Source organism: Nesoenas mayeri (genome assembly GCF_963082525.1).
Source record: "Nesoenas mayeri genome assembly, chromosome: 1".
NCBI classification, from domain to species: Eukaryota; Metazoa; Chordata; class Aves; order Columbiformes; family Columbidae; genus Nesoenas; species Nesoenas mayeri.
The window spans coordinates 79,840,602-79,855,421 of NC_137541.1; the positions used below are offsets into that span (position 1 = coordinate 79,840,602).

A 14,820-nucleotide genomic window follows, 5' to 3' on the forward strand; every position below is an offset into this window, starting at 1 on the left:
GCCACACTAATATGAACTGATTTGGCTCTCTCCCCGCTGGAATTCAGAGAGAATGGGGCTGAAAATGGACTCAGGGATACTCACTAAATATAAGCCAGTCATAAAAGGCAGTTTACACATTGGGTTCACAGAGTTGACCTAAACACCCAAAGAGAAAATACACTAATTTTCTCTCAACTTTACAAGAAATCTTATAACCAATTAGTCCCAAAACGTTTCTTCTCCTCAAACCCCTTCCTAAAGGGGAACATGTTCTGTTACTGCCTTCTCTATTTTTTTACTGGACCAAGCTCTTTATCTACCTCTAAAGAAAGATTCTGGGTTGACAAAATTATTTTCTCAAGAGCAATCATACTGCTCTGTCAGATGCCTCTCAGAACAATCTGGTTTTAACTGAAAAGCAGATCATGTGAATCCCTTGTTACTTCTTTTATCTCTTCACTGTATTTTCTCTCTAAGTCACAGGGAAGACTTTTCTTAAATGGAGATATTCTTATTTCCACTCAAATCAACAACTTGCCAGATAAAACGAGTGCTGTCACAGACCCATTTACACTGGAATTCTACCCAGAAAAGTGACTTCCAATAATTGATGCTAAAGTGGACATTAAAAGGTTTAGGATGCTACAGAAACAAGATTTACAGTGACTCATGACATAGACAGAAAGCAAGAGAAGGCACTTAAGTGAATCAGCTGATCAGCTCTGAGTAACAATGGCAACAAAAACCAAGAGAATGTTTTTAATTGCTCTGGTCTGAGAGCCAAGGACACTCTGAATGCTCTGCCCAAAGGTGTGAGGCAGCGAGGCAGAGCTTGACTGACATCCAGACTGATCAATGAGAGTATTCCATCCCATTAGCATCATGCTTCAGATTTAAGAGTGGGCCCTTCCAGTTTCTCATCCTCTTTTCTTCTCTTCCAATCTCTCTCGCTGGGGCACAGCCAGGGAGTTTCAGTACAGCCTTTTGCCATTTTGCAGAGGCCTCTGGGCTTTTCTGCCTTTTTCCTCTCTTCTCTCTCTCTTTGGGATCAGCTGCTGGGACTGGGCTGTTTCCTAGGACTGGCTGCTCAGGGTGTTCATGAGGAATTGCCTTGAGTATCTTTTATTTCTATTATATATGTATTTACTAGTAGTATATTAGTATTTTGTCACTTTATTAAATCGTGTTTATCTCAATCCAAGTTTCTCCCTTCCCTTTTGATTTTCTCCCCTGTTGGGGGTGAGTGAGTGGCTATTGTGTCTGTATTGCTAGCTCGGGTTAAACCACGACAGAGACACAGCTGGTTCTGCCCAGGGCCATGCAGCAATGTCTGCTCTGTGATCTCTAGTGTCCTGTGTTCCAGAAACATGGTGCAGAGATTTACTTAGAATACAGACCTGCAGAGAGGTACATTCATGTTCCAGAGTCTATTTACTCGGGTCCTGTACTTTACGTAAGTTGGGACCTATTCCCTCCCCATCTTGCCCACACCCTTCCCCACCACCATCTAAGAGGAATAAACAGAGGCTAAGAATGCAAACATTTATTATAAGAGGTATTCTGAGCATCACTGGAGCCTCTTCAACTAACACACCCTTTGCTCTTTCGTGAGTCTTTTCTCAGGAAGAAGTTTGCCCCTGTAAGATGATGAGTATTTGAGGGTTTGAACCTGCCAAGAGTAAGTGTATATGGATGACAGTATATAATTAATTTGCTATATACGACACAAGAAACATTACAAAAATAATTTCTCCAGTCTAATGTTTGGGACCTCAAACTGTGTATTAAGCAAAATTAAATAAATTCCACTTATGTAGATAGACATGTTTCCAATTAACACTCAGTAGTGAACTTAGTTAACATTAGTGATCCCACAAACAAACAAGCAAATCAAACAAAACAGAAAAGCCAAACAACCAACAAACCAACCAGCAAAAAATTCAATCGAACAACCAACCAAAAAAACCCAAAAAAACAAAAAAAAAAACAACCAACAATAGAAAGAAAAGAGAAAGAATAAAAGTTTTGTCAGCAGGTAACGGTCTGAGACTACAATAATCTGCCAGCTTGGCATGTTTTTCTAAACAGTATTTGCCATGAGAAAGAAGGACAAGACAGAGACCATAGAAGGAAAGAAAAAAAAAATCCTTACTAAATCATTAAACTTTTAAAAATAGTGTGAAGAGGGAATTTCATTAGGGTAGGAAACAGTTAGCATGTCTTAAGGTTACATGAGACTTAATCCAAGTGATTAATGGCTTAATTTTCAAATTTGCTGAGCACCTGTATTTCCAACATGCTGACTTCAAAAGAATTTTTGGGTGCTCAGAACTTCTGTAAATCAGGTCATAGTGACTTGTCCAAGGTCATACCAAAGTGGCTGATGACAAAACTGAAAACAGATACGGCTCTCCAAAGTCTCAATTCACAATTATATAGTAACCTCTGGAGAATACACTTCAGTGATTTAAGAGTGAGTATTCCAGCTAAAATCAGGACTAAATGATGCTGGTCCTTCTCTGCATACGTAGCAGAGATATTTCTATCTGAAAAACTCATAATTTAAGTGACATTTACAGAAGGATTTTTTAAAATTGTTAATAACTTATGCTAAATATATGAAAAATGAATACTTTGAAATTGCATGATTTGGTAAATAGGTGACGTGGCAAACAGAGATTTGCGTTTGGTCAGAATTAAAAAGAACAACCAGAGGAGCACATCAGTTATAATTAAACACAGGGCAAGTCCTCTGTTGGTCCTCTGTCACATGTTATCAACAATATTTTTTTATAGTGCCTCTATGTAATGCTTGTCAGAAGAAAAATATGTAGTAAGACAGCAGAATGGCCTCAATCAATCAAAAAAGAGAAAAATAGGACATCAGCTTCCATCTTTTACCTGCCTTTTCACCCATGGCACTGCACGGAGTTTCTCGACTGCATCAGTAATGGCTCTGGTTTCCACAAAACAGAGGACACTGCAGATTCCTTTAACTAATTCAATAACATTATCAACTTCATGCTGTTGAGAGCAAAGAAAGAAAAAAAAAAAATCAAACAGTAGACATACACCATTTATCAGAAATGCCTTCCATAAACTTCATTCCAGTGACTAAGTGAGTACGTAGAAAACAATGTCTGCTCATGCAAAATTCAAACACACCATGCATTAGTCTGGCTATGTTGAAATTGCTAGTGACCAATAGTTTCTAAGGACAGCACAATTTTTGTTGAAATCAATTATCTTCCACAATATGTGCCTTGCTGGAAACTGTGACAAATTTAGTATCTGACTGTTTTTGATGCAAAACATTGGTTTGTTTGAACTTCAGGAGCATAGAAGCACCATAAAGAAACTTCTGAGAAAACCTGAACCCAAATGATTCACAAAGTTTCTGAGGTTTTTATGATACTATGAATTTATCCCTGCTATTGTCTCCCACCCATCTCTCTGAGAGCTGGCAGACAGCCACGTTCCTCCTAAAAATAGTGACTGTGTGGGAGGCTGCATAATCTGACACCTGTGGACTGGGTACTTCTGCAACTAGCTTTTCTGAAAAAAAAAAAAAAAAAAATATATATATATATATATATATACATACACACACTATTAAACCTTATTAATAATAAATTTAGATCTTTAAATATTACCATATGAAAAAAAATCTCTAGATGAATAATCTTAGAAACACTTTGGGGAATTCAAGAAAAAATTTTTGATCCCACAGGAAGGAAATTGCAGTCTTCAAATATCAAGTACCCTGTGTTCAGGAAAATAAATTAAAATTCATGGGTTTCCTGCACAGCTATATACTTCATTAAACCTCAAAGTATATTCTCTGAACAAGCAGAGGTTCTCCTGTAAATATTCTCCATGTTTCTGTAATGATAAACATTCCTTTTAGTATGCTACAGCATGTCTATATACTGATAAAACTACTTCTCTAACTGATCTATGTCATGCCTGAAAAGAAAAAATGTACCAAGATGAACCTTCTATTTTTAAATTTAAGGACTATATCCGGACTGTACTGAGAGGGTTATCATCTGTCATTAATACAAATAAATATAAAAATATATTGAGGTTACAAATTACACATTACCTGACCACAGCAGAACTAAAGCAGGAATTAATTACATAAAATATCCTCAAACATTTGGTGGTCAGAATTCTCCAAATATAAGTTCTTGGGGTTTTTGTAGTAATTAAAGACAGCAACACCTTTTCATAACAAAGGTTCTAGAGATAATAAGATGGATGACTGTGATCTCTTGAGAACTTTAGACCTCCTTTTGGTCTGAAGTTGATCCACTCTTCTGTCAGTTTACAAGGAGTGCATTTCCTTTCTTTCATATTTCTTTCCCACCACTTAGATTTTTTAAATTTAACTCTTGCAGGATTCCCTCTCTATGCAGACACACATTACCAGCAGAAGTACAAATGTATAAAAAGGGCATAGCTTGTTACCATGTATAACATTGAAAAAATAAAGCATTGCACGTGCTGGTTTACTGTGCAGTTGTTGGAATGCATATATATATACACACATTTTTTTTAATTCATATATGTAGTTTGCAATTAGAAATTAAATAAAATTCTAATTTAGGATTTAATTTAAATACAGTTCAATTTAGCATTTTTCTTCTTCACAAGTGGATATGGATTATCAGAACATAATAAATGTCTATAAAGACACATTCATGCAGCACAATTTCTGAGCAGTACAGGAGCAACAGACATACACAAGAGTAATCCTTGAGTAGAGAAACAGCTAAACTGCTGGACAGAAAAAAAATCTGAAACAAAACACCAAAAAAACCACAAGAGTTTATACATTTTTGCATTTATAAATGCTGTTCCACAAAAAGAGTTGAATATCTTGGAATACCGTGAGGATTGTGTTCATTTCTGTATAATATGCTATTTTATTTAGAAATAAATTAACAAATACTTAATATTTTATAGAAGCTATTATACCATAGATTTTGTTTATATGGTTCCAAGGAGCATATTGCAGATTAAGGAGAGTAAGCATATTAAAACATTGTGTAATACTGTATACTATGAATGATGGCTTCTTTCACGCTATTTCTCTTTTTGCATATTATCATGTAAAGACTTTTTCTTTTCCATATTTAGATATACTACATTGATTTTTGTCCCAAAGAAAGGAAGAGATTAATTTCTTACAGAAGTTTTAAATTTTCTGAAAATCCAGAAGAATTATAGTCAACATCTTGTATATGTTTTTTTCACTTTACATATTTAAATAACAGCAGAACCTTTGAAGGACACTTTTGTGTTTAAATTATTTATATGACAAAAAATGCTACTTCATTCTAGAACTTCTACACTTTGTATTAAAAATTTACAAAGTTTTCTCTCCACATTAATAGTAAATTCTGAACAGATCTGAAAATGAAGTGCATGTCAAGTGCTTATCAGGGCAATTAGAATGGCTAGTTGTCTGAATCTTTTTGGGATCACTCCTTACATTTCAATCCCAATAGCACCAATCCCACCCTCGCCTTACACCAAATATCCTAAACTTTTAAACTTTTTTATTTTATTTTCATTTTATAGAGGCATTATCCATCATAAAATAAATTTTCAATTTATTGGTCATTACTAATGATAATGACAGGGCTTTTCACATAAGCGAGAAGCATTGGTATCTCCAAGGCTTTTTAACAGAGAGCCTTAAATGAGTAAAGTTGTGAGGAAGCAGATAAATGTGGGGGGGGGGGGGGGGGGGGGGGAAGTGAAAATCAACATAATCATTCCCATGTAACCATGTGATAGGGGGCAGTTATAAAGATCCCAATTTTAACCCTTCTTAAAGGAATCTAACTAGATGTGAGAGATAATAAGTAAACAAGGAGTCAATCAGCAAATAAAGGGCTGTCATTTTTTTCTTTACTACATATTTATAACTATAACTTTTTATACTCAGCTCCATAATTTTAGTTTTAATTATTATAGGTTGGAAAAAGCTCCATTCACTTTGGTACCTCCAAACAAAAATGTCTGCATGGTTATCTGACCTATGTCATTGACTTGAAATCCCACTCTTTTAACCAATTCATATGAGCTTTATTGAGTGTCTCTATGTAGACAAGACCTTTTAAAAAATAAAATATTGAGAAATTTAGCTCTAGAGTAACACATGCATATTTGTTGCATAGCATGAATATTTGAAAAATGTCCTGTCTTCCCTTTATAAAAAGTTAATGATCTCAAGTAATTGCTTACTCAAGGTAAAAATCCTTAGCAAAAATAAATTTAAGAGTGCTTCATTATAGGTTTGAGGAATATCTACAGACCATCAGTTGCAGAGGGTGGATTGTAATGCCTCATTAATGTTGAGATTATAGCTTCCTTTGAATTTGGAATCTTCTTACTTTAGGCCCTAAAATTTCAAGTAAGTGTAACTACACTGATGGGTCTACTTCAGTAAATAAATACATATGCACATTTGAATTTAGGGACCTCAATTTTCCAAATAGTTATGACTGCATCACATTTTATACACTAAATAGTCCCCTTTGAGAAGTTGCTTATAAAGTAAAGTTCAGTGAATGCCTACCCACACAGTATCAAAACTAGAGCTTTAATTTTTAGCTAGGCACAGCTCAACAACTTTTGAATTTGTATGCATTTTGCAAAAGAAAAGTGTCAAATATTTACATTAAAATGTAGAATAATTTTATGCACATTTATTTACATATATTAATATATATTTATAAATCCATGTACATGTCTGCATGCATATGTGAATTTGTATATGTGTATATGTTCATTTATATATTTGTTTAATGTATACACACTTGTATGCATGTATGTTTTCTGGCTATTTAAACAGAAATAACCATGGATCAAGAATATCCAGAAAGATACAAATCTAGAGTTGAATACAGGTGACAGATTCTGAAACAAAGTAAGAATTCTAAGTTTCAAGTTTCAAGTAATTAATACTTCAAGAAATTAATACTTCAGCATAATGAGTTATAACTCTAGAAGGGAATCACTGGAATATCTTCACATTACATCAGCATTTTTTTATTTTACTAATATACTTCATTTTCCTTCTACTTCCAACCCTAGAAAGTCAGTTAGCATGACAACCTGAAACTCAGACAAAAATAGCCATTTGTTTTCTTCCAAGCTATCACTCAAATATGCATTTGTCCTTTACACAACTGTCCTTAAAACATTAGTTAGCAAAGAAGGTTACCTAAGAGATTTTTTTCCTTCAAGCATATAGCATTCAATTTGCAGCCCACAATACTTTAAAATAAAGCTCTTACAAGTTTTGCTGCCTAAACCTAATCGTGCAAAGTATCGCGTGCTTGAATATATATCCTAGATACGTAATCTTGTGGGTTCGCAAAATCAGGGACAGATTTTGCAGTTACATACAGTGTATTATACACCTACTAATTCCAAATATTATACTGCCAACCCAAATTATCCTGGTTCTATTTACAGGTTCCTTGACACTTAGAAAACAGTCGCCTTTGATATTTTTAATTTGTAACACTTTGTTCCTAATCTAAAGCCAAGTTTCATTAAGAGAATTTATATCCTTTCAAAGTCAGGTTAAACATCCTTAATTAAAAGCCTTCATTAATTGCATTTGAGACAGATTAATAATTAGATGCCTTTCACATAGAATTTAATCCTTTTCTGGTGTAACGAACTGAGAATAAATACCTCATTTTGCAATAGATATTCCACTTGACTTCTATATTTTGTAATAACAGAAACAAGGTTTTGCCTGGAAATCAAAATAAAGAGAAAATATCAGGTTAATAACAACTGGATAAAGAGAACAAGTTTCATGTTTTTCTAACATTCCATAGATTGGGAATAGTTTGACAGTGATTTTATGTTAGTATAAATACAAGTGCTTATGTATACATTATGTAATTCTGCCTGGATCTCCATGGGGTTTTAGTAGTAATTTGCCACAAACCATAGATACAAAAATCTTGTACTTATACCTGGAGGATACACATCGCACAAGTGAAAGAACTCCACTAAGCAATTTGCTATTTCACTGTCTCCTGAACTCAAATCCCATTTATTTTACTCTTGAAGGTTAAGCAAGTGCTTAAATATTACCTTGAAAAAGGATGGACTTTAATACATGCTACAATGCCTTGTTTCTCAATTGTGTCACAGACTAAAGCTGTAGAGAATCAGGCAAAACTTCTAAAAAACATCTTGAAAAGCTCTAAGTTTCAAAAGTGCACACTAAGTCTCTATTATCAAACTGTATATTATAAAAAGGGACACCATTACTACATAATTCATTAAAATTATTTGCTTACAGTTCTCAAGTTAACATGTTCTAACTGTTCAGCAACTACCTTTTCCAGAGTATTCCCTAAGCTACGAATTTGTTTTACTCCTGTAGATAGACATATACCACTCTGTAGCCCCATGCCTTTGTCATGGTACAGAAGCTATCACAAAGTTGGTAAAGGCAGATAGCTGTGCCTCAGCAGAGCTTCAGTAAGTTAATTAGGATTTTGAACAGGAGTATACAGCTCTCTACATTGAACTCCAGGACAGAAGCTTAGGCTGTATATCTCACCATTTCAGAACCACAGGCTCTAAGTATTACCCTCAACACATAACCGCAATCAGAGTTTGGCTTTTAAGAAGCATTTGTGTAACTTTCTGTGTTTCAAGCACCGTAATGTTTTAGTTGTCATTTATCTGTAAGTTGGAACAAAACAAATAAGGTGCCTATGTGACCATGGCTAAGGTTGTTACACACAGGCATGTACCTTCCTTTTCCTTTGACAGCCTCCTCTGTAGGGTCAGATCTTCAGGAAAGGGTATGGAAAACTTCATTCACACTTCCACACCCTGTCTAGCCTACAGATTCACAAAACAGCCACCTTATTGTTTGGATGGTATCTAGTGGTAGGGTTTGCATGTTGCTACGGTTTGCATGCGCTTTTATGAAAAACCAGAAATCTCAATTTGTATTCTTTCTTCGATGTTTACTTGGTTTATCACTTTACCCTTTAATTTTTTTTTTTCCCCCTCACATTTCCCATTGACTCTTTGTATTAGCACTCTCTCTCTTCAGAAGTCTTAGAAGGAAATTCCTCCCTTTCACTGTTTGGTAGCTGAAAGTCACAAAAGTATTTTGATTCCTTCAGAGCAAATGGACGGTTGTTTACAGAGTAATTGTGTGTGTCCTCACATATCTCAGTTGGGCTAACTAAGCAATCAGAGATCAGGGTTGCAACTATAGTCCAAAGTACAGGTTTCATGGTATGTGGTTAGACTTTCATCATATATATTGTATGTCGAAAGAAGGAAAGAGAGTCATTGCACTGAAATCATCATAAAGAACAGAGGAATGCTAGGTGGCCTTCCCTGTGCTAATCCCAGAGTGCATTTTCCCATAGATGTCTACTGTTCACTTCCTCCTACAGATGGTTTTGCCTTTACAGTTTTTTATTTCCAATCTGCAGTAGCCTTATCTAGCCAGGCAGTTTGTGTGTTGAGTAGCTGTCTGGCAATTCCTCCTGTAATCCTGTTAAATCATAGCTAATACAAGTTGTCACTCTCTTTGACCAAGTCTCCAGGCATAACATCTTTTTCATGTGTTACCCAGCTCAAAAGTAGCTCTGAACATGTGAGCTTGCCTGGTTGCCATGACGCGTACAGGTAAGCATGTTTATTAGCATGCTTTGCCTAAACGCAGGCTTCAGAATAATTTCATAAGTCATAATTCTAGTTCCAAAAATTAGCACATTTTCCACAAGCTTATTCTACCCTAGAGAATTTTCTGTATAAAGGAGACATATTTTTACATAATTAATAGGAAACAAATCCAGCAACTTGTACCAATGATCAAAACACCTCTATTAATGCTATCCTGAATCTCTGGCTGCTAGATAACTAATAATACCCATATGTTATTGCACAGACATACCTCATACTAATACAACTCTGATAGCTGGGTATAAATATGGCAATGCTAACCAACCCATGAACATTCGGTGTTTCTTTGACATTTAGGAAATTTTTGGAGCTGGAAGGGAGAAAAGAAATAGAGTACAAACAACTTGAGAGAGTCATTCTTAGATCCCAGCTGGTCTATATGGGAGGAAGAAGACAAGTATATAACATATAGTTACAGCATTCATTTTTCAGTTTCCTGGCAGCAGCACCTACAGTACAGCAAAGCTAGGTTTCCTTTCTAAAATGCTGTTTATCACTGTGCTGCATAACTAAGCTGTGCCTAACTGCATGGATCAGAGTAGTTATCATGTTATAGCTACTATCACCTCAGTGTCAGAGATTATGGGACAATAGACTCCAGTTCTTCCTATGTGCTCATTGACATACATCATGTTTGATTTTCAAGCTATGAAAATCAGTGCGTGAAGTGATGTAGCGGCTGCCACTTTTACTTGTTCAGATTTCCTGTGAGAAAGAATCTGATTATTTCACAGGTAAGATTCCAGTTAATTCTTTTTACTTCATGTCAAGCCAGTTCAAACAGTTCTTTTTTCTTCTCTGTTGGATCTAACCAGACTGAGCATCTCAACCTATATGTTCTCCAGAATACAAATGTTTGTGTGCTACAATCAGAAATGTAAATACAGCACATGCAGGCAATCCTAAGCATTATTTTATTTAGCTAATCTAAATACCGACAGCTGTGAAGACACAGCAATATGGGAAAGTAATCTGCTGGCCTTCCCAGGTGCCAGTCACATTTGCACAGCCTGTGTCAAGCCTATGATACTGCATCTCCATTCCACTGTATCCATCTACTCCATCTCTATTAAGGCCTAGCTAGATACAGAACTGAAGAATTAAAACATGTTATAAAGGATATGTTAACACTGCCAAAGAAGTTTGCTACAGGGAGTGATATTTTGATCCTTAAGTTAAGGAATGCATGAAGACTTGTGTTCACAATATTGGAGTAGCCATAGTTAGATAGAACCAGCTGTGCACCCTGCACAGCACCAAGTAGAAGCTTACTCCAGGCCCCCCACAGTGCTGCTAAGACATGTAGAGGTTTTTATTCCCAAAAAAGTGGGGGTTCACTCCAAAATGCCCAACATAACAGGAGGCAGTGGTCAGTCCTGAATCCAATATTGTATAATATCTTTCTTAATGACCTGGATGATTGGGCAGAGTGTACCCTCAGCAAGTTTGCTGATGACAAAAAACTGAGAAGAGGGTTGGTACACCAAAAGGTTATACTGCCATCCAGAGGGATGTCAACAGGCTGGAGAAATGGGCTAACAGGAACCTCATGAAGTGCAGCAAAAGGAAGTGCAAAGCCCTACACCTGAGGAAGAATAACCCCATGTACCATCATATGTTGGGGGCTGAGTGTCTGGAAAGTGGCTTTGCAGAAAAGGACCTGGGCCAGTCCTTGTGAACAGCAAGCAGAACATGAACGAGCAATGTGCCCTTGCAGCAAAAAAGGATAAATGTGGCTAAACATATCCCAGGCTGCATTAAGAGAGGCATTATCAGCAGGCTGAGGGAACTGATCCTTGCCCAGGATGGTGAGGCCATAGTTGGGACTACTGTGTCCAGTTCTGGGCTCCTCAGTACAAGAGAGACACGGAGGTACTGAAGAGAGTCCAGCGAAGGGCCGCTAAGATGATGAAGGGACTGGAGACTGGGAAAAACTGAGAGCTGGGACTGTTTAACCTAGAGAAGAGTTCAGGGGGGGATGTTCTTGATGTATATAAAAATCTGAAGGGAGAGTGCAAAGATGATGGAGCCAGGCTCTCTTCAGTGGTGCCAGGTGACAGGACAAGTGGCAATGGATGCAAAATGAAATACAGGAGGTACCGACAGTGACTGAGCACTGGTACAAGTTGCTCAGAGAGGTTGCGGAATCTTCCTCCAAGATATTCAGAAACCATCTACATATAGTCCTGGGTAATCCAGGCTGTGTCCAGACATTACTTGAGTGCTATACAAAGAAATAGCTGCTCTTGTCTGTTTTGAATCTGCTACTTTCACTTCATGCTCCTTTTATCCTGCATTAGAAGGTACAGTAAATGATCCTTTCCTGCAGACATTCTCTGTGCTCCTCAGTTTCATAGACTTGTCATCTATAAAATATCCATCTTTTATTATCTCTTCATCAGGGTGAAGAATATTGTTACTTATTTATTTCTCATAAGGAAGGCATTTCATTCCTCTGAACATCTTTGCTGCCTTCCTCTTCACTTTTCAACTAATACATTATATTTGAAATGGGAGAAGCAGAACTGACATCCAAATTCAAGATAAATGAACACCTTACACTGATATTGTGGCATAACATTGGCTTCCAGTTTTTCATTTCTTCCATAATAATTCCCCCCAGCCTTTTTTTTTTTTTTTTTGGCAGTTGCTGTGCACCAAACTGACATTCAGAACTATTTATTACAACCCCAAGAACTCTGTCCTGGTGGTAAAAGTCAACTCAGAGCCTATGATTTCATATGTGAATTTAAGACATTTTCCTTCCATCTAAATTTATCTTCTCCAAATTTTATCTGCCACTTCATCATACATTCAACTCAGCATTGTAAAATCCTTCTGCAAATCATCACAGGCAGCTCCTGTGCACATTATGGACAGCCAGCTTCTGTCACTTACCTGTTACCTCTTTTTTTCTCAGATAAGTTAGAAATGCAATTGAGAGCACAGGGTCTGACCACAAATCTTTCTGGGTCATCACTGATGGAAAATGTTTTCTACCCATCAACAATCCATGGGACAAGCTGAAATAGTGATCAAACACAGTCCAAGCTTTTACTTTTTCAATATTTACTGAACTTGTGGTTGAAGAAAGAAATTATTTATTGCCTATGCTATCAGTTATTCATTGCCCTACAGTATCAGAGGAAATTTTGTGGACCACAGTTGATTTGCAGCTCAACATCTTTTATCACATATCCCCTTTGAAAACTCTCTTTGCTGTGGAAAAGGCCACACACTTTACATCACAAGAAATAAAAGTCAATAAGTGGTGTCTGTATAGACTGGATGATTGGTTTGATCTCTTTATAGCAAGGACCAGAATGGAAATTTGGGCTGTGCTCCTAGCAAACGAGATGGGTCCTCAGTAAGCAACAGATATTCCCTTCAACAAGTCACTATCTCTCTGTTTTCCTCCATTTCCGAAATGGCAGGTGTGGCATTTACCATTCTTGGCAAAGCACTTTACAACACATGGATGAAAAACATTACAAAAAGTGTTAACAGCTTATTTATCTAAGTGCATGAAATGGAACATAATGAAAGTTGAATGAGGAATCTATCTCATTTAGTGCTTGTCCATGGTAGGTTAGCTTTAGAGTCAGATGCACTTTGAGTGCCAAGTAAAAACTTGTAATAGCCAGCCTCTATTAAAAAAATAGAACAAAACAAAACATCACTCAACTGTGAAAACACAGGCCTAATGAAGAGCATATCTGTTATTTTTACAGTATTTACTCTTGAAAATTCTCTAAGAGCAAAATACACATGAAAATTATGACTCCTTCAATCCTGGGAATCTTCAGGAAACATGAAAGCTCTAATAAAACCTTCAATGACATGAAAGGGAACATATAGGGAAAAATTATACAGATCTAGAAATGACTGTTGATTTTTGCTAAACAATCAATAAGTTCTGAAAATAGGGGCCTCAAACACTGAATCAATTTTCTTTCGCTTTGGCATCATTCCTGTCCCCAGTAGGTCGTTGTTCTTTGAAGCCAGGAGGCTCACTACAAATATGAACAATTACAAACAGAAATACTGTTAAATACCGGTGTTCTTACCAAATCAGTCTCCAGACACAAGTGCCTTCTAACAGTTGATTCACACTGAACCGTCTCTGGTCATCCTCAAGCTGTGGAAGAGAAGCATATAGTGGGATTCTAATAGGAAGGATGTATGTTGGAGAGGTTTCCTTGGTATTTTCCAAAGCCAGCATGTTCTTTTAGGAACTCTCAGAGCATTCAGGATGTTTTGGTCTGAAATTTTGTTTGGTGAATCTCTCTCATGTTACACTGGGTTGTGCTATACATGAGGCCAAACCAGATTGTCACAGTAGTTCTTTCTAGCTATATACAGATTCAGACTACAGCCAGGCCTCGGTAGACTCTGCCTCTGCTTTCTCGTTACAGGCAGCAGAAGGCACCTTTTCACAATGTCAATATATGCTAATTGTGATGCAGAAATCAGTTTACATCCAGAGCCTCCCTGCTGCCTTCTTTCCTGAGAGACCAGAATGGAGAACATCTGTACCATCCTTTGCAACCCCTCTGAAGGAACTCCTCTCAGTGAAGAGTCACAGAGATGATCAAGGCACTTAAGCATTTTTTGTATGAGAGGTGAGGCTAAGCTGGGGCTGCTCAGTCTGGAGAAAGGAAAGCTCAAGGGGAATCTTATCAATGCATAAAAATATCTGATGGGAAATAATGAAGATAAGGGAGCCAGTCTCTTTTCAGTAGTGCTTACTGACAGGACAAGAGGCAAAATGCAAAATAAAAACACATGAAACTCCACCTTAACACAAGGAAAAAAATATATATATTGCGAAGGCAGTCAAATACAAGAAGAAGTTGCCCTGAGAGGTTGACTGTATATGGTCTGGGACAACCTGCTCCAGCTCAACCTCCTTGAGCAGAGGGATTGGAGTAAATGATCCAATGAGGTCCCTTCCAGCCTAAACAATTCTGTGATTTTGCCTTATTTGACACACTGGGAACAGACTTGGTCAACACATTCAGATACACTCTTTTCTCCAGCCCCATGAATTGTCTAAGCTGTGCCTTTGATGCCTCAACTCCTCCTACC

At 36.9% G+C, this 14,820-nt stretch overlaps 1 protein-coding gene across 1 annotated transcript in view; it reads right to left on the reverse strand.

The window, feature by feature from the left end:
* Positions 1–14,820, reverse strand: part of PIK3C2G (phosphatidylinositol-4-phosphate 3-kinase catalytic subunit type 2 gamma) — a gene marked incomplete at both ends in the record, with an annotated part of 210,870 nt that overhangs the window by 170,169 nt on the left and 25,881 nt on the right. Inside the window, 3 exons of the mRNA XM_080345859.1 lie at positions 2,884–3,006; positions 7,699–7,762; positions 13,800–13,870. Coding sequence (XP_080201985.1) covers positions 2,884–3,006; positions 7,699–7,762; positions 13,800–13,870 — 258 coding nt within the window. The remainder of the gene's footprint in view (positions 1–2,883; positions 3,007–7,698; positions 7,763–13,799; positions 13,871–14,820) is intronic.